Source organism: Passer domesticus, chromosome 7 (genome assembly GCF_036417665.1).
Source record: "Passer domesticus isolate bPasDom1 chromosome 7, bPasDom1.hap1, whole genome shotgun sequence".
Taxonomy (NCBI): domain Eukaryota; kingdom Metazoa; phylum Chordata; class Aves; order Passeriformes; family Passeridae; genus Passer; species Passer domesticus.
This window is the reverse complement of record NC_087480.1, coordinates 17540124-17560380: the sequence shown is the minus strand read 5'-3', so window position 1 is coordinate 17560380 and position 20257 is coordinate 17540124. Positions and strand designations below refer to the sequence as shown.

Below are 20257 nucleotides of genomic sequence, written 5' to 3'. Positions count from 1 at the left end.
TGCGCGCCCGCCCCCGCCCGCCCCGCCCCGCGCCGCCCGGAGCCGCCCTCACGGCTTCGCCTCAGGGCTTGCATGAACCCCGGATCCCCGCCGCTCCCCGCCGCTCCCCGCCGCTCCTCGGCCTCCCGCCGCCAGCCGCGGGCTTGGGGCACCCCGCTGGAGTGCTTCCGCTGGCGCGGCCCCGGGCGAAGCGATGCTCCGGGAGAGGGAGCGGGCTGGGCAGCGGCTGCTCCAGGTGTGGGGTGGCCACCATCTTCCCCCTGTGCCCTGTGGAGGCCCTGGGTGCCTCACCAGATCCAGGCCAAGGTGGTGGGGAATTGATGAAGCCCCCAGGAAAGTGTTGTCACTGTCACCAGCTGCTGGTGCCCAGGATTTTGGGGTCCCCTCCTTGGTCTTGTCACAGACACTCTCAGGGCTGGAGCCCTCTGCTCCGGGGCAGGCTGGGAGAGCTGGGGGTGCTCACCTGGAGAAGGGAAGGATCCAGGGAGACCCAAGAGTCCCTTCAGTGCCTAAAGGGCCTCCAAGAAAGATGGTGACAAAGTTTTTAGCAGGACCTGTGTTATAGGACAGTAAGCGATGGTTTTAAAATAGAAGAGGGTCGATTTAAACCAGATATGAGGAAGAAGTTTTTTTACAATAAGGGTGGTGAGGCCCTGGCACAGGGTGTCCAGAGAAGTTGTGGCCGCCCCTGGATCCCTGGAAGTGTCCAAGGCCAGGCTGGACAGGGCTTGGAGCAACCTGGGACAGTGGAATGTGTCCCCGCCTGTGGCAGGGGGTTGGACTAGAAGACTTTTAAAGATGCTCTCCAGCCTAAACCATGCCATGATTCTGTGCCCCAGTGCCTGCACTGCACCATGTTGAGCACAAACATTGGCAGGAGCCTCATCTGTTTGGGGGTCTAACAAAATCCCAGCCTGGAGTCCTGGAATCCCCGAATGGTTTGGGTTGGAAGTGACCTAAAACACCAACCAATTCCATCACAGCAGGGACAGCTTCCACTGACCCCACCTCAGGGCTCTGCCCTTCTCGGGCCACTGCAGCCACACCAAACCCACCCCAGGCTATGCCCACACTCCAGCCTGTGACTGGCAGGGATTCTGCTGGCTGGCAGAGGAGAGAGGTGAATGACTCCTTCAGGGGCTGAGACGGCAGGAAAAGCACACAGCTCTGCCCATGGCAGCTGTGTGTCCGTGCCAAGGATGCCAGCAGAGCCAGGGCAGGCTCCAGTGACCCCACAGCCCCTCCTCTAATCCCTGACCGTGCCCCTGCCCAGCCAGGGCAGCCAAGAGGAGCTCTGGGCTGGAGGCTGGGGCTGCAGCAGAGCAAGGCACCCACAGAAATAGAACCTCAGACCCTGGGGGCAGTTCTGGCCACCTCAAAAGAGACATTGAGGGGCTGGAGAGTGTCCAGAGAAGGGAATGGAGCTGGGGAAGGGAATGGAGCACCAGGAGGGGCTGAGGGAGCTGGGAAGGGGCTCAGCCTGGAGAAAAGGAGACACAGGGGGCCCTTGTGGCTCTGCACAACTCCTGCCAGGAGGGGACAGCCGGGGGGTCGGGCTGTGCTCCAGGGAATAGGGACAGGAGGAGAGGGAACGGCCTCAGGCTGGGCCATGGGAGGTTCAGGTTGGATGTTAAGGACATTTTCTTCACGGAAAAGGCTGCCCAGCCCTGGCTCAGCTGCCCGGGGCAGTGATGGAGTCACCATCCCCAGGGGCATTTAAAGGATGTGTAGGTGTGGCACTCGGGCACACGGGTTAATGTTGGGTTTGGCATTGCTGTGGCGATCGTCGGACTCGATGAAGGCTTTTCCACCCTAAACAATTCCACGATGCCGTGATTGTACTGTGACTGCTGTGAGTGCAGCCGCTACTAGAGGGCAGAGCGAGCCAGGACAGACAGACAGACAGACAGGTGGTTCGAGCTGTGCGGGAGCTGCCGTGCGGGAAACGCGCTTGCTTCCCCTTGCACTGCGGCGTGTGGGGGGAAAAACAGAATTTCAGCAACACGAGGGATAATCTGCGACACGGTTTGAGGTTTGGAGGGAGATGACTCACGCTTTGATTTCTTTACGGAGCGCTCCAGGGCGGGATTAAGCCGTGCTTGTCAGGAAGGCGCCGCATCCAGCAGCGAGGAGCAGCGGGGAGAGCTCCTCCAACCCGGCACACCAAACTGCTGCTCGTCAGGAAGAGAAAACCTCTGGATGAGGGGCGAGGGCACCCCGAAAGGGACAGCTGCCATCTGCGGAGCACTCACTAGGCTGGACCTAGGGGCTGGCACCAGGCTGCGTACCAGCCCGGAGCCCGTCTCTTGTGCAGGCTGCGGTGCAAGGGCAGCCCTGCCGTGCCCAAAGGAGCTCGGGCAGCTCTGCCGTGCCCAAAGGAGCTCGGGCAGCCCTGCCGTGCCCAAAGGAGCTCGGGCAGCCCTGCCGTGGCCGGAGGAGCTCGGGCAGCTCTGCCGTGCCCAAAGGAGCTCGGGCAGCCCTGCCGTGGCCGGAGGAGCTCGGGCAGCCCTGCCGTGCCCAAAGGAGCTCGGGCAGCTCTGCCGTGCCCAAAGGAGCTCGGGCAGCCCTGCCGTGCCCAAAGGAGCTCGGGCAGCCCTGCCGTGGCCGGAGGAGCTCGGGCAGCTCTGCCGTGCCCAAAGGAGCTCGGGCAGCCCTGCCGTGCCCAGAGGAGCTCGGGCAGCCCTGCCGTGCTCAAAGGAGCTCGGGCAGCCCCGCCGTGCCCGCAGGAGCTCGGGCAGCCCTGCCGTGCCCGCAGGAGCTCGGGCAGCCCTGCCGTGCCTGGAGGAGCTCGGGCAGCTCTGCAGCCCACGCCAGCCCCGGCTGCTGCATCCTCATCCCCATCCCTCCTGCGGGTGTCCCCAGAGACCCGCCTCGAGCAGCGGACACTCAGCCTGGACACTTCAGATTCATCCTGGACTGCCTTGGCCAAGCCGTCCTGTCCCTGTGCTGGTGCCACCAGAGGTGTTCTCGTCTCAAGAATGAAGTAAAAGTTTTCCATGACCCAAACAGATCCAGAAGTGCAGGCGGTCAGGGTGAGGAGGCTGATGCTGCTTCCAGGACAGCACAGCCTGCGACATCCAGGCAGGGATCTGGGGACTCACGTTTGGACAGGAGGGGTGAGCAGCCCCTCTGCCATGGCACAGGAGGGGTGAGCAGCCCCTCTGCAGTGGCACAGGAGGGATGAGCCCCTCTGCCGTGGCACAGGAGGGGTGAGCAGCCCCTCTGCTGTGGCACGGGAGGGGTGAGCAGCCCCTCTGCCGTGCCCAGGACAGAGCTGTCCCCTCCTGCCTGCAGCCCTCGGTGACCCCAGCCCTGGCTCGGAGCAGCTCCGGAGCTCTCAGTGCTGCCAGGAGCAGCTCAGCAGCTCACAGACCCTCAAAGTGCCAGGAGCAAAGCCAAAGGGTGGCACAACTGCCCAGGCCTCAGCCCCTGGAGCCCCCAGACCAGCTGCTGTATCCCTGGGTGCTCTCAGGCACACACACACCTGAGCGTGGGGGGCACAGGCAGCGTGCCCAGGGTGCCCCACACAGCCTGGGAGGGTGAGGGCAGGGAGAGGGGAGGGTGCAGACAGCAGCACCCACAGATCTGAGCATCTTCAGCACCCCCAGCCCAGGGCCAGCCTCAGCCCGGGCTCTTCCCAGCTCTGTGCACAGCACACGTGGGGTTTTACTTGAGTTTTTTCCTGGGTGTCAGACCAGCAGTGTCCTCTGCTCGAGCTCAGGGGCACAAACCAGCTGCACCAAGGCTTCTCTGCTCCCCTGGAGGTGTCTGGGCTGGCTTTGTCCCTTTGTGTGGGACAGGAGCCTGCAGAACTCCTGGCCATGCAGCTCCCAGAGCTGTTCCAGGCTTGCCATGAGCCACCTTTGTGCCATGCTGGAGCTGGGCAGTGCCCCCACCCTCCAAAGTGAGGAGCTGATGGGGAATTCACCCTTTCCCAAGGGAATTCATTCCATCACTGGATAAACCATGCAAATATCAGTTAATAACAGTAAATTAATGAACCATAGGAAAAGCTTATCCTGGGGGCACATCCACAAGCTCTTTGCCAGTGATTCCCTGAACTCCTCGGAGGTGTGAGCAGCTTGGTGTCAGCGGTGGCTCCCACGTCAGTGACACTGCAGACAAACAGGCCCAGGGGAGCGCCCAGCCCCAAACCCCAGCACCCCTCCACCTCCATCCACCCCAACCAGCCCAGCAAGCCAAAGGCTGTGCAGCTGGAGTGGGGTGCCAGGAGGCTGCCAGAGCTCTTGTTTTGGGGTCGTGGACCCCCAGCTGGCCCGGGAGGAGGTGTCGGTGCCATGGCACCGCCGCACGCGCTCGCCTCCCGCATGGGCTGCTGCGAGGGCTGAGGTAATCCTGGGTAATTCCTGACTTCCATGGAAATGCCTCCGGGCCGAGATGATTATCGCTGTAATTAGCCTCTCTGATTTTTCTTGGTGTTCTATAAAATATTAATTTACAGCTGGATCCTTGCCTCCTTTGTGTGCCGGCTCGAGCTCTTGCCATCAGCAGAGCATCTCTGGCACCTCGTGCTGAGGTCCCGTGGGGTTACGTGGCACAGCTGGGGCGGCTGCCTCGTGGTTGGGGTTGGTGGGGCTGGGCAGGAACTTCCACTTCCCCACAAGTGGCTCTGTTTGGGTCAAGGAACGTGCCCTTGGAGCTCCTATTTCAAAGGAAATATGGAAAACCGGTGAGGCACGCTCAGAAAATGCCCTCCACACCTCTGCAGCTGGATGGTTGAAGGTGAGCAGGCAGCTGTGTGGCTCCAGAAGCCCTTTAATGCAACATAGATCCACCCTGTTCCTCTGTTTGGGCCAAAAACAGTGGTTTTGCTCAGCTGCATGAAAAATCAGGTAGGGCAGCAGAGTCTGAGCAGCACCAGGTTCCCCACCAGCCTGGAGGCACTGGAGTGGACACGGTGCTGTGATTTCCACTGCCAAAATGAAGCCAAATGTGGGGTTTGGTGGCACGTGGTTCCCTGAAAACCCACTGCTCACACCAGCACTTCCAAGTTGCCTCATTTTTCAGCCAAGCTAGGTAGAATCAGCTTCAATCTTGCCAAAAAGGTGGAAAACGCCACCTGTGATATTTTTGATTCCAAACATTGGGAAGGTCAGGCAGAGGAAGGACATTGCAGTGTGCTGGTCCTCTCTCTGCCTTCTCCCTGGGACAAGCCTTAGGCTCCAGACTCTGCATTCCAGTGTCCCTGCCAGGGAGGGAGTTCTGCCATGTCCCTAAGGCTGCCCCTGAGCTCCTTTTTTCTCTGGGACAGTGTCTCTGCCAGGCCAGATGCAGCAGCTGTCTCAACTACGGCTCCAATCTAAAGAAAGGAGCATTGCTAATGACAGCAAGGAGCTGTGCCCAGCATGTGAATGTCTCTGCTGAGAGCTGCTCTCCACTAGAGATGTTTTTTCCAGAGCTTTTGGCCCTGCAGCAGATGCTGTCAGTGAGGTTTTGTCCTCAGGACAGCCCTACATGTCCCTGATGCTTTGAGAGGCTGCCTAGAACAGAGGCTGCACAGAGTTAAAGGAGTAAAGTAGGGATTTATTAAAAGTCCTTCACAGGATTCACCTTGGGCAATGCAAGAGCCTAGCCAAGGCTACACCCAAGATGGTCCCCAAGTCATGAGTTTTCACACTTTTATAAGTTTTGGTCCATTTCCATGTTGGGGTTAATTGTCCAATTCCAGCTCCAGGTTATGCAGTCCCATCCTCCCAGTTTGCTCTCCTCAGTTCCCTGCTGTTTTCACTTTCTGGACCTGAAGCTGCAATGGTGTCCTTGGTTCTGGGGCTGGAAAAGGATTGTTTTGTGTGCCTGAGCTGTGAGGAGAGCTTGCTGACACTTCATATGAAGTTCAAAGTTATACACCAATGCAGTACAGAATCTGGAAAACATGAAAGCTGAAACTTCAGGTATCATCCCCTTGTCACTAAAACCAAGCCAGGTTGCAAAGCCACTGGGGATTTGTGTTCTCCGAGGCCACGTCCCCCCACAGCACTTCCCAAGCTGTTTGCACAGATATTTCCATTCCTCCTCCCCTTCTGCACCACCAGGCACACACTGAGCAGGAGCCAATCCCTCTGGCAGGGCTCTGGCACCGTGGTTTGGAGCCAAGCACACGCTGCTGGCTTGGGGCTCGTCAGCTGTGACACAAGGTGCTCCCTGCCAGCTCTCCAGGGATGCCAGATGTGGATCTGGAGAGCCTGGAGGTGCTGCTGCCATCCACTGCATCCCTCACCAAGCTGGCAGGCTCAGGGCTTTGAGGAAACCGTGTGGCAGACACAGAAGGGTGCTTTAGCATGGAGTTCAACCAGGGAAGAGCAGCTTTGTCTGGTTTTCCTCAGCGTTTCTTTCATCTTGTGGTTATGAAGCTGCAGAGCCTCTGGGTGGGATGCTCCGTGTTCTTACAGCAGGCAGAGCTGTTCCTGCTTGGATTTCCCAGAGCTTCCCAGGCTGCATCTCCCTCCTCGATGAAACCTCCATCATCTCACCCAGCCCAGAATTTTAACCCCATTTTTTCAGCCCCTTCTGTGATTTTACTCCTCAGCCTCAGTGGTCCAGCCCAGCCCAGTGTTGCCTGGGCCAAAAAATGCTCTGTCCAGGCACCATGGAGCCAACATCCAGGGGAGATGCTGCTCCCTGGGTTTTGTGTCTGGCTCGAGGTCCAAGGAGTATTAACCTCCTGTTTCCCAGTGTGTGAGAGCCTTCTGCAGCTCCATAACATGGTGGTTTCTATGGCAAAGGGCTCTCCCACCTCTCTCACTCACTGCTGTTTTTAATCCAGCCTTGTTTTGCTGCTGTGGAGAATTAACATTTTGGGGGACAGCTTCCCTGTGCACCACCCGGGGTACCCCAGGCCCCTTCTCTGTCAGCTTGCAGGGGCTTAACAAAATAAAATCAGCAGGCCGGGAACCTGAGCAGGCTTTCTGCTGATGTGGAAATTAAAATTTAGCTGCTCGTTGTGTCGGCAGAGGGCAGTGGAAGATGCTTCCAAACCTCCCAAGCCTCCCCCGGCCGCGCTGTGGAGATGGGGATCCGGGGAGGAGACTCCACCAGAGAGGAAGGGAAATAAAAATGCAGTTCCTCCAGCAGCGAGGCTGCCCTGAGCGCGGCGTTCCCGCCGGGCAGCCCACGGGCCGGGGCGATTTGGGCTCATCCATCGGCGCGGCGCCCAGGAGGGAAGGCGAGGCGAGGAGACCGCGCTCCCCATCGGCGCATCCCTGCAGCTCGGGTCTCGCCATCGCTCACAGAGGCGGCTCAGAGCCGGCAGAGCCGCTGCTCCTCATCCTCCGCCCGGGAGGAAGCGGATGGCGATGGAGCTGGCAGTGATTTGCCGGCGGGAGCAGGCGGGAAGGCCGAGGAGAGGTTTTTCTGCCCGTAGCCGTGTCCCAGAGGGGTTCTCAAGCCCGGCGAGCCGCGGCACGTAGACAAAAGTGTTCCCAAGCCGCGGCCCGTGGCCGGGCGCTGCTCTCCGGCTCCGGGAGAGGCAGGAGATAGTGCGGCCCTGCCGCCGCCTCCCTGCCGGCTCCGCACCCTGCCCTGTAATTAATATCCCTGGAGGTAAAGAAAGAGCAGCGGGAGGTTGGGATGTATTATTTTACTCTGATAGGAATCTGACACTGACACAGCCATTAGGGGAAAGAAAGAATAATAACTCAGACTTGGCATATATGAAAGTGTAAATACCTTCAGCGTGTGAAAAGACAGGCTTTTAATGTATTGGTGGGTTTGTAATTATTTATTGAAAGAAGGGGAAAGGCAGAGCTTGCTGCAAAACAAGGCGGAGGCGAGGGAGCAGCTCCCGGATCATCGGGTTGGGGTGGCCGCCGCTATCCCGCCCGGAGAAGGCAGCGTGGGGTGACCCGCGGCCCGGGGACAGCCCCCGCTGCCGGCGTGCTGTCGGCCGCTTCCCCCCGCCAGAAGCCGGGTCGGTGTCACACAAAAGCTCTCCCAACTTTTCGGGGTAGGGCACACCAAGAATCCCACCGGGACGCCCGGCGTGCAAGGAGAGGCATCCCCTCGCTGCCTGCCACCTGCTCGGGCGGCTCCGGGGGCTTCGCGGCGGGAGCGGCAGCATCCCCCGCCGGGCCACGGCGGTGCCCCGCGGCCGGGGGGCTGTGCGGGGCCGGGGGGCGGCGGCGGCTCCCCCAGCGCTCCCTGCCGCCCCCCGGCCCCGCCGGGCCCCGCGGGGGCGGCGCTGGCGGGGGCCCGCCCCGGGCCGGGCCCGCCGCAGGATGCGGCGGCGGGGGCGGCGCGGCGGCTCGGCGGGCGATGCGGGGCCGCGGCCGGGCCCGGGGCCGCCTTTGAGCGCCGCGGGGGGACGGGAGGGGGGCGCGGGCGGGCGGGCGGCCCCCGCCGCAGGTAGGGACGCGGGGGCCGAGCGGCGCGATGGAGGAGGAGGAGGAGGATGGAGGCGGCGGAGGGGAGGCGGGGAGTGAGGCTGCGGCAGGAGGGGGCGGGCGGGGGGGCCGGCCGGGGGGGGCGGCGGGCATGTGGGACCGGCTGCGGGGCAGTCGGGCGGCGGGCGGCGGCCGGAGCGCGGCCGCGATGGCGCAACGCGACGAGAAGGTGCCGGCGGCGGCGGCGGGCGAGAGCGAGCCCGGGGCCGGGGCCGGGGCCGCGGCCGGGGCTGGGGCTGGGGCCGGAGCCGGGGCCGCGGCTGAGCGGGGACAGAGCGGGGTCGCCGCGCCCTTCGAGCCCCCCGAGGGCGGCTTCGGCTGGGTGGTGGTCTTCGCCGCCGCCTGGTGCAACGGCTCCATCTTCGGCATCCACAACTCCTTCGGGATCCTCTACATGATGCTGCAGAGCGACCTGGGCGAGGGGGAGAAGGATCCGGCGCTAGAGTTTAAAACAGGTATGGGCTCCGCGGCGCCTTCCCCGGGCCGGGCAGTGTGTGCGGGGGTGCCCGAGCGGAGCGGGGATGCCCCAGCGGAGCGGGGAGAGGTGCGGCGGCGCGGCCGGCGCTGCCTCCCGGAGCTGGAAGCTCCTTCTCGGCTGTGTGGAACCTCGATTGCTCCCTGCCCCCTCTATCCTCGTAGCCGTGGCTATATTTATCTCTGACAGCATCATGTGTTTCTAAGCTCCGATGTACTCAATTAAAAGTAATTCGGCTGAAAACACGCCCTTAGCTTGTCCTGCCGGTGTGTCTTGGGGTAAAGCAGAGCAGCGCTGGTGAATCAGCTGCTGGGTGTGAGCCACCCCCTCTAGTTTTCTTTATTATTGTTCTGTTTTATGGGTTTTCAAGCTTTCTGTCTGTGTGCCTTGCTGGCCGAGGGTGGCTCCGGGAGAGCATCTGCCCTGCTGCCGCGCTCCCTGCGAGCCGCGTCCATCCAGTGGGACGGCCGGCACAGGGCAGGGCTGGCAGCGCCACCTGCGCGGTCACGCCGAGGGCAGCGCGGGGTCTCCAGCAATCCACATCCCTGAAAAGCAGGATCCGTGGACTGCACCCAGCTGTGTGTTTCTGTAGGACCGACAGGCCCGGCCAGGGTGCAGACTGGGTAGGGTTAATATGGAGAAAAGGGGTGTTCCTTGCTGCCAAGACCCTGCTGTTGAAGTAGGCTTGGCAGAGGGACACCAGCCTGCTGGCGTGGTGGTCCTGGCTGGACACCGGTGTTGGGAGGCCCAGCCTTGTCCCAAATCCTGCTGTTCCCCCTGGAAGATCCCATCCATCCTCGTGATGGACACCCGTGGCCCACCTTGCTCTCCTCTGCCAGGTGGAGACGCGCGCTTGGCGCTGAGGGGACCTGCCTGTGGGGCTGTCCTGACCTGGGGGGGACGTGGGCAGCAGCCAGGAGCCAGGAGCGTGCTGGGGAGAGATGAGTGCCAGGGCTGTGTGAGGAGCTTGGAGCCTTGTTTTGGGGAGCAGCGCTGCCTGCCTCAGCTGGCGCATGGCCGGCGAGTGCGGCGGGGAGTGCGCCAGGATGAAATTCATTACGGGATCCACCACATGGAGAATCCCAAATTAACTCCGTGATTCTCTTACCAGGGAAGCGATGGGACCGTGTAATTACGGGCACTAACGGAGTGCCACAGCGAGCTGCGGACGTGTGGCCAGTTGTAATTAGGGTGATTGATGGGCTGGGAGTGTGTGTGTGTTGTGTGTGAGCGCATGTGATGCCCAGGAAGCTCATAGTGTAGCTCTCTGTTTCCTGCTGCCTGTGATTGTATCTAGAAAGCCTAAGGCAGGGCTCTAAAGGTAGAAGCGGTAACAAAAGAAATTAAATACTGCAAGTTCTGGTGGTTTAAAGGCTCTGTGCCCAAGACAGAGGTTGTAGGAGTCAGCGTCTGCCTCTTGCTCCTGCCATCTATTTATTTAAGGCTATGACCGCACGGAGGCCTCGAAAAAGAAAGGCGTGTGGGTGTGCGAGGTGAACCCAGGCTGGGTAATTAAATTGCCTGGCTGACGAATATCTGCATTTTGGTCTGGGTGTTTAATGAAGAGGCCGTTAATGACTGAGCGGCGGCTCCGAGGTCGTGGTGCCGAGGCTCCGGCGGCGGTGGCGGATCCATCTGCGGCACCTCCGGGGCTGCAGCTGCACCGGCTGGGGCTGAGGGCAGCGGGGTGCAGCCCGGAGCCCCCCTCCAGCCCTTCCTCCCTCGCTCCCACCCCTCCCCGCTCAGCATTGCATAATTTCCCCGCGGCGCTCGTTTGCGTGCAAACATAATCAGGAAAATATCGTAGCTCCTTTCCAAGCGCTAAGTGATGTGGCCTTCCTGAAAAGACCGGTGCTGTCTGTTTGTCCTCCGACGTCACTCTGAGCCCGCCAGCTGCAGGCAACAGCGGGATCCCAGGGACCCCTCATCCCCCGCCAACAGGGAGCAGGTTGGGAGGACCAGGATCCGCTCCCTGCTCCAGCAGCGCCTTCCAGTATGGCTGTGAGCATGGCTCAGCCTTTTGTCTGTGCTCTTAAACCTCCTCCAGGTCTCAGGGAGGTGGGTTTCTATCAAACAGGGGGTTTGGAGGCAAAATGGGGAGAAATGCTGTCAGCTGGTCAGGCATCCCTTTAAAAATAGGGTTCTGTTTATGCTAAAGCGGGTGCTAGTCGGCACTAAACAATAGCCGCCCCGGCTATAATTATCAAGGTTTATTTCTTGTTTGCATTGGTCACGTTTTCTTGCGTTTGATCTTGAGGAACGCAGGATCCGTGGAGTTCAGGTCTGGGGTCAGGCTTTGAAAACAAACCCCGTGGCAGCAATGCATCGAATGCATAGGCTCCTCTCTTTAAAGAAATATACTGTGCTGCCTATGTCAACAAGCACGGCGGGCTGGGGCGGGCGGGCTGCTGCGACCACCGCGTGCCCCTTCCCCGCGGGACGCCGCGCGGGGCCTTTGCGCGGCACACTCTGTGCTCTCGGGTTTGTTTTCTTGCGGGGGGAGTGCAGGAATGCTGAGACCGGAATAAAAAAAATAATATACATGTGAGCACTCGGCCAGGAAAAAAAAAAATAAAAAAATCCAGCTTTGCTGGAGAGGTGTTGAGTGATGCTTGAGGGTGTTTGCCGGGAGACGAGCGGTGACGTTTGCCTCCGGTTGTTCAAGGCTCATTCCGGTGCTGAGGGATCCACGGGTCCGTGGCTGTCCCACAGTGAGGGCTGACACTGAGCCAAGGGCCAGATGAGGCAGCCCAGCACCCTCATCCTCCTCAGCTCCAAAAGCCCTTTGGAGCGCAGCACAGTCCTGGTGAGCAGTGACTGGGCATGGACTTTCTTACCTCAGTGTCTGCTCTGCCTCTGCTTGGACCTGCCCCGGCCTTGTCCCTGCCCAGGGCTGTGCCCTCAGCCAGGGAGCCACCTGAGGGTCCCACAGGGTGCTCCAGCTACCTGGGCAGAGCCAGGAGAGTGACATTTCTTGGTGCATCTTGTTCCTCCAAACACATCCTTGGTGCTGTACCTGAGGTCTGGAAAGCCCTGGTGGGACAGCCTGCAGAGGCACACAGATTTTGGTTTTTTTTTTATTTTTTTTTTTAAAGGTCTATTTATCTTTTTCTTCTCCCCTCCTCTGCTTTGTGTCAATATCCCAGGTATAGATTAACTCTCTTTGCTTAATATTTAATGGTTTGGGGCCTGGGAATGGAACTGAAAGCATTTGGAGAGATGGCCTGAGGAGCTGATCTGGTATTGGCTGCAGCTCCTCAGGCCATCTCTGTGTCCATCAGCATCCCCTGATCTGTGTGCAAGAACTTGGGAACAGCTTCCTCCCTTCAGCCCAGCTCCTGACGGGGAGCAGAGGCTGCTGGAGCTCCCTGTGCTTGGGGAAGCTGGAATGGACCACAGTCCCTGAGTGACGAGATCCTGAGGCCAGGGCAGGGCTGATGGCACCCTCATTCCTGAATTCCCACCCATTTTACTGGGGACTTTCTTTGTGCTGATTTCACACCCTTAGGACAGGTGAGCACAGGTGGAAAATACTATTTTTACTCCAGCATTGTAATGAAGGCTTGGTAAGAAAGAACAAGGGTTTTTTGGAGAAAATAAAGCATTTCATGCTAACAGTCATATGAAAGAGGGGGGGGATAAGCCCTGCACTCCGTTCTGGGCTGAAGGAGATTCTGTGGGTGAGTGAGCGTGGCTGGAGCTTTAGGAGCTGGGAAGAGAAATCACAGTGTGAGGGTAAATCACAGAATGCTTTGGGTTGGAAGGGACCTTAAAAATCACCCCTGCCATGGGCAGGGACACATCCCACTGTCCCAGGCTGCTCCAAGCCCCATCCAGCCTGGCCTTGGGCACTGCCAGGGATCCAGGGGCAGCCCCAGCTGCTCTGGGCACCCTGTGCCAGGGCCTGCCCACCCTGCCAGGGAACAATTCCTTCCCAGTATTCCATCCAACCCTGCCCTCTGGCAGTGGGAGCCATTCCCTGTGTCCTGTCCCTGTCCAGCTCCCTTGAAGGCCCTTTAGAGAAGGGGAAGAATCTCCTCCCTCAACATGTTGGCCACGTTGCTTTGATTGCAAGAGGTAATCCTTGGAAATGATCCCAACCAAATTGGGATGATGGGGTCATTGTCCATTGCTGGCCTTTTGGAGGCTCCCATCTCCTGAAGGTCACAGTGTGCTTGTCACCTTCCTACCCAAATCTGCAGGATTTGGAGCTTTTATTAATTACCAGGATGTTATGCTGGGCCTGTTTCACAGCTTTATTGGCCAAGGGTGCTGTGGAACTCAGCATTCCTGGGGCCTTTCCCACGTCCATCCAGGCTCCCAACTCTCCTCTAACCCCACGGAGGGATGCACTGACATGAGCAATATTTACGTAGCCCAGATGGGGATGTAAATCCAGCAAAAAGAGATAAAAAAGACATTTTTATTACCTTGCCCTTCAAGCTGGGGAGTACAAAGGGCAGCCCAGAGCTTTCCCAGACTTACTGGGGGTATCCCGTGCTGGGATGCCAGCGTGCCAGCACCAGGCTCTGCCCCAGCCTCTGTTTTGGGAGCTGGAGTTTGTGACTGCAGGGAAACGGGGGAGTTTTAGAGGAACTGGGGTTTTGCCTGAGCTGATTGCAAGGTGCCGTGTGAGATAAAGCAGCCTGAAAAGCAAACAAAGCCCAGTCATGTTGTTAAACCTGGTCCTTGGGGCTGTCGGGAGCGATTAAGGTTATTAGGAGGCCGGAGTGCTGTTTCTAAGGGAGGTTCTTGTTTTTCAAGACTGCAGGGGCCCTCTCAGCCAGCACATTTGCCATTTTAGTGGTTTTTAATTTACTTTTAAGTGTCCTCCACCAGCCAGCCAAGAAGATGTAAGGCTGTATTTCCTGGTGGCCATTGTCCTCGAGTGGTGGCAGCTCCTGTGACCTCGCTGTGGCCTATAAAGAAGTGGGACACAGAGTTGTGCAGCTGGCTTGGAGATTTTTGGTCCTTTTTGTTGCAACTAAATGAACAAAGCCACCTCCACTTTGTGGGGTTTGGATCATAGGTTAAATTTTGAAGGTGCTGAGTTGCAAATCCATCACTGAGACAGGGCTGGGAGCAGGAGGAGGATGAGGAGGAGGAGGGATGGGAGGGTGAAGGGGCTGGTGCTGCAGATCACAGGGCCGGGATGGATGTGGTGGCACCAAGTGACAGTGGGGTGTGATGCACAGCAAGGCAAAGGAAGCATTTCATTTCCTGTTTTGGGGAGAAATCCACAAGTTTGACAAGTCACCCTATAATTTCCTTAAAACCCTCAGCAGCTGGAAGCTGCCCATCAGCTGGGATGGTTCTAATCCAACCCCTTAAACCAGACCTAACCCCTCGGGCTGGGCCAAACCCTGGAGCTGGGAGGCACTGCTGGCAGTGCCCAGGGGCTGGCTGTGCATGGCTCACGTGGGCATTGTCACCCACCCTGGGTGACAGCCCCTCTGGCTGTCTCCCTGCTTATCCAGAGTCTCCAGACACGTCTGTTCCCAGGGATTATCCCACTTAGGAGGCAGCATGTCAATCACCCCATCCCACCAGCACCAGCCTTCCAAAAGATCTGGTGGTGGGATGGGGCCCAGCAGGATCGGCGGATGTGGAGCTGAGTTCCCTGTAGGGCAGCTTGGGGAAGGAGGAATTACCTGGGTTTCACCTCCCAGGGCTGATTTTTGTACCCCGTGGTGTGCACTGGGTGCAGCAATCCAGCCCCGCTCCTGCCGTGCTGACAGGGAGGTGACCCCGGTGGGACGGTGGCACTGCTGCTGTGCCTGGCAGGATTTGGCACCACCTGGATACGAGCCCAGAGGAGCCTCTTGCTGTTTGATCCCAGTCACTCCTGGGGACCTCAGCCAGCGTGGCAGCAGAGGGCCAGCACGGCCAGACGAGGTGACACGTGGCTCTTGGAGACATCAGTGGTGGATGCCATGGGCACTTCCCAAGCTGTGCCCCCTCTCTGGAGTCAAATGAGGCTCTATCCTGGCTCCACAATCAGGGAATGGTTTGGAAAAGGCCTCTAGGATCACTGAGTCCAACCACACTGGTGTTCTGCCCACTGCTGGCTGCTGTCCAGCTGCCATTCGGAATTTTCTGGCACGTCACCAAACACCTCGGTCTCTCCCACCCAGTTTTTTTGGCATGATCACCCTTCAGGGGTTTCTTATGAGCGGGTCAGAGCACGGAGGAGGATGCCAGAACTTCCCAGCTGAGACAGAGGCCACGCACCCACTCCTTGCAGCCGCTGTTTTCCCTGAGGAATCGCTTTTCCCCAGATCTCCACAACCTCGAGCCTGTGCATCCCATGGCATCACCATGGCAACGGGCAGCAAGAGCACCGGACACCAGTGCAGCACGTGTGCAAACCTGCTGCTGCACCCACCGCAGCAGGCATCTCTTGGGTTTTCCCTTCCTCTTCCTGGAAGGATCGATTATTCCCTATTGCCAGGGAAAGAGATGCTGCTCTTTGGCGTTCAGCCCTGCGGATGAAGGGCCGGTGGAGAGGCGTGTGCCAGGCAGGGCATGGCCGGGGGCCGCGCCCGCCTGTCCCGCCGGGCCCCGCCGTGCCCGGAGCGCTCGGGTCTGTGCTCGGTTCCCTCCCGGCGCATCCACCCCGAGACAGTTGGGGCGGTTGCAAAACCCACATGACGTGTGCTGGGAATTGCTGCAACACGCTCGCAGGCTCCAGCCATTCCAGCCTCTCCCCGGCACCTGGCACAACAGGTCCTGCGAGCTGCGGGGCCGGCGCTGCCCGCACGCCCCGCGCTGCCCCGGCCTCCCTCGGAGCACGGCCCTGCCTTCCCCCCGCCCTTGCACTTCTAGGTGTAGAACCCTAAAAAAGTTACCTGTCCTTGCCTCGTGTCCCCAGCGCGTCCTCCGAGAGCTGGAGCGGGGTGAAACACGGTGGAAAACCCTCGGGAAGAGCTGCCGGGTCACAGCCCTGGGTTGTTGTGCTGAACTCACCTCGGGCATCCTTGGCAGCCGTGCCGTGCCGTGCCGTGCCGTGCCGCGCTGGCCTCTGTGCGAGGAGCAGCCCGGCGTGCTCTGAGCAACCTCCCGACCCCACGGGGCATCCCCGAGAGGGCAGGAGGGCAGCCCCAGCTCCGCTTTGCACCCTCGGGGCAGGGCAGCTCCCCCTCGGGGCTATCCCGCCCCTCCATCCCGCACCCCGCTGGCAGAGCAGCCGCGGCTGCCACGGGAGCCCAGAGCCAGGTGGGGAGGGTGCTTTGGGGTCAGCGCTGCCAGCAGCATGGTTTTGGGAGAATCTGCTCTGCAAAACCTCCCACTGGAGGAGACGGGCTCACGGAACCCTGCTGCTCCGCATCTTTGGGATTTTTTGGCTCAGAGTGTGGGTTTGGCAGCTCATGATGGGTTTTGCTTGCTTCGCCGAGGCTGGGTTGGACGGGGCTTTGAGCGAGCTGGTCCAGCGAAGGTGTCCCTGCCCGTGGCAGTGGGGTTGGACCTGGATCTTTGCAGGGCCTCCCAGGGCTCCCTGCAGAGCAGCCTCCTCTCGGGGCGGGCAGCTCTGCCGGGCTCAGCATGGGCTGACTTGTTGGGCTTTGCCCCGGGCAAACACCGGGGCCCTTCTCAAGGAGGAGAAACAACCCTACCACAGTGCCTGCATCCAGGGAACCTGCTCTGAGCAGCCACCCACCAGCCCGTCCTGGGCACCAGCTGAGCTGGGGACCCTGCCCAGTGGCATCCCCAAAGGCCCATTTCTTGGTCATCTCACACCAGGCACCAAAACAAAGCTTTTGTTTCGAGATCTTGGCCTTAATTCGTCCTCCCGCAGATCCCGTGTGTAAAAGGGAGGCAAAATCCTTCCCTCCTGGGGGGATGTGGGTGTTTGCCAGGGAGCCAGAGGGGTTTTTTATGCAGAACCTGTGCAAGGAAGGGGGACCTCAGTGAGGTGGGAATAAACCTGGAGCCCAGCGAGGTGGGAATCACATCTGATGGCAGCTCCTCCAGTGAGGATTGTGCCTCCCGTGCTCTGTCTGATTCAAGTCCGATGGAAAAGTATCATCTGTGATTAAAGATTGACGGTAATTACATAATGGGTATGCACCAGATGATGCCCAGACAAGCTCCCTCCTGGGATTTCCCAACTTTTGGAGTGTTTGCAATCATCCTAAAGAGCTTCCTTCTTCCAAGGGGGGGTAATTATTGATTTTACAGCAGCACCTGGCACAAGGCTCAGCAGTGGCACGGCGGTCACCAGAGCCAGGCTGTGGCCACCCTGCCTGCCCTGAGAGCTCTGGGGCACGGTCAGGCACAAGAGCTGCATCCCCCCAGCCTTGCAGTGGCAATAAAAGTATTATAAAATAAAGGAGAACAAAGAAATAAGGGAGTAAAGCTGCTTTTGGGATCTGCTGGCAGGGCTAGCAGAGCGGCTGCAGCCGTGTGCTGACGCCGTGACCGGTGACGAAAAGGCAACGTCAGGATGTTCTTGAAGGTGGGCCAGCTATTAATCCGTGTGTTTTAGCAAAACCCAGTTTGGTTCTTAAGATTTGTGGGAGTGGGGACAGCTGGGGGTGTGGGGAGCTTGTCTGGGATTAAACCTGCCTGAGAGCCAAGCACGCCAAGCTCGCGAGCCCGGGGAGAGCTTAATTAAAGTCAACGGAGAAACGTTTCCAAGAAAATAATACGGGTTTTTTAAACGGGATCTTGGCGTTCTGGGCCCAGAATGGCTCCTTTTCCCTCTTCGGTGTCAGCTTTAATAAAACAAAATGAGATCTCCAAGAAAAACAAATTGGAGCTCTTAAAAGGCGCTGCGGAGATAAAAATCAGTAACAGTGTTGCTGGTAACACCTTGGGTTATTAAAAGGGAAGGAATGCTAACGATGCGAATCGCACCCGCCTTTCTTGTGGTTGCTGCCCGGCGGGAGCCTGCCCACCCTGCCAGGGGGGCACGGGCACGGTGCCCCTCGCTGTGGCCCCTGGGCTGGGCTGCAGGGGCACCAGGGCGCTGCCCTTCACTGCCAGGGGATGGGGGCACCTTTGGGAAATCCTCACACAGGGAGGATTTGGGAGTTTTCTTTCCCGAGGTTCTGGTGGCATCTCCCAGGATCAGGAGTGGTGTTGAGGGCAAATAGGAAAAAGCTTGGAAGAGTGGCAAGGATCAGGTTTCAGTGGACACCAAACTTTAAAACAGTTGAAATCAGGGCTGGTGATGTTGGGAATATGCCACAGCCCATCCAAGCTCCTGTAGAGGTGATGAACATATGGATGCAAATAGCAAGTTGGGCTTTTTATGGCCTGAGAGCAGCTGGGTGTGGCTTTGCTCCTCATGCCATCAGGCTGGAAAACTGGGATCACTTCCTCTAAATGCAGTGCCCCAGCCCCACTGGTGCTGCTGGACCCCACACTGAAGGGCTCTCTCACAGTGCCCTGGCCCCTGGCAGGCTCTCCCAGCTGCCTGGCCCCGTGCTGCTCCCCAGGGTGCTGGAGCAGGGATGTGGGGAGGCTGGGGGAGTCACTGGGGATGGGGGTTTGGTCCCTGCACCATCTGCTTCTGCCTCCCCACAGCCAGAGCGGGCTCAGAGCTGCCCCTTCCCTGCTCCCAGGGCTGACCCTGTCCTGCCCGGGGCTGGGCATGGCAGTGGGGCAGGGCACAGGGCTGGGGCTGCTGCCCCAGCTTCAGGGGATGGAAGCTGTTCTAGGGTCCTGTCTGTCCATCTGTCCAGGAGCAGGAGAATCCCTTCAGACAGGGTGGCTTTGAAAGGCGCAGGGTGATGACTTCGAGGCCAGCTCCTGCTTTGCTGCTGTGCCCAGCAGTATCAGATAAGGCAATTACAGCTTTATCACTTAATTGCAGAGTATAATAATAGGAGTGGTATCAGGATAGGCCGTTGCCAAGGAGGGAATATCGGTGGTGTTGGGTTTTATATTTGTTTTTTCAACATAAACTCGTTGGAGGCTCAGCACTGCTGGAGGTTTGAGGTCTTTGTGAGGCTCCTCCTGCCTGTTCCCCACCATTCCCCTACCCAGGGGGAAATTCAGCATTAAATAAAAGCTGTGCTGACTGTCCTGATGCCAGGGAAGCTTCTCCAGAGTCGGTGAGAACCCAGCCTGGGAGGAGAAGGGCTGAGGACTGACAGGGATGTTGTCAACAGCCTTGTGGACAGCTTTTCCTTTGCACCTTGGGAATGAGATTTCCATCCCTTGCAGGTTTTTCCTGTCCTGCTCTGCAGGGGTGGGGTGCACACTCACGGCTGCACGAGGGCATGGGGCTAATTCTGGGGGTCTGTATCCCCTGGGAGGGACAGCTGGGGATGAATCCTAAAGCCCTTTGCACCAGGCTTTCCCACTCTCAGTGTCGTGTGCGAAATGCTCCATCGCCGCCCTGGAACCCAGATGGGAAAATGAAAATTTTATATTTGGCAACTGTTCCGCAGCCTGCTGGGGTGGTGTGGGAGAGGTGAGAGACATTGGCTGCGATACCCTGAGCTCTGCTTGTCTCTGACTCACGTGGTCCCATTTTCCACTCTCCCTGTGGAACCGTCAGGGAGGCTGAGCACTCCCAGTGTCAGGATTTGGAGCATTTCCCCACCCAAACTGGCCTGGCTGGTGCTTTTCTGCCTTGAAAATGGGGATTTTAAAGACCCAGAGTGGGTTTCTCACCAAGAACTGAAGTTTTGTCTTGCTTGTCCTGATGTCTGCAGGGTCAGGTGATAAAAACTCGGGTGATCTGGGGGCGAGGGATGGTGTCACAGGCTTTTAACTGGGAGAGCTGAAACTCCCTTGGGATCTGCATTTTAGGAGAGGACCTTCATTAAGGGAGGTTCATGTAAAATCCAATGTGTTGCCCAAAGCTAAGAAATCATGGTAGATTTTGTTAAAGCTGTTAAACTCTGCCCTGCTTCAGTTCATCAACCGAAGCGTGAACCCACGAGCCCCAGAGGAGGCACTTCAGGTCCTGCTCTGACCCTGTGCCTGGCTGTTAACTCCTGCTGGCCCATCCTAATCTCCATCTGGAGATAAGATTAGCCCCAGCCTGCTTTGCAGAGCTCCTTTTCTTCCTCCCAACCCCAGGGTTCCCAGCCCCACCATCTGCAGCCTCCCCCTGCCACAGTCTGTGTTCCACTGACCTCATAAACAAAAATGACGCAAAACAAAACCCCACAAAAAACAATTTTTACAGCAGGCTGAGTTTTCCTACTCCACAAAGGCGGTTGTTTAGATTTTTATTGCCGGATGAAGAGGGACGGAGATAAAAAACAACCCTCAAAGCTGCTGGGGAGATGATGCAAGGCAGAGCAGCGCGGAGAGCGATGTCTCTGAGGGCTTTAATGTTTCCTCTGCTTCCGAATCGGGAATCAGCTCTTGCAAAATGCCAGGCACTGCCGGCTGACTGCGGCCCCTGGCCACGCGCCGAGGCTTT

At 58.8% G+C, this 20257-nt stretch overlaps 1 protein-coding gene across 1 annotated transcript in view; it reads left to right on the top strand.

Moving 5' to 3' along the window:
- The first annotated feature begins 8373 nt into the window (after positions 1–8373).
- The window catches only part of SLC16A2 (solute carrier family 16 member 2), a 35521-nt gene continuing 23637 nt past the window's right edge, over positions 8374–20257 (top strand). The window contains exon 1 of the mRNA XM_064427211.1: positions 8374–8854. Within this exon, the coding sequence (XP_064283281.1) occupies positions 8389–8854 (466 nt within the window). The 5' untranslated portion in view covers positions 8374–8388. The remainder of the gene's footprint in view (positions 8855–20257) is intronic.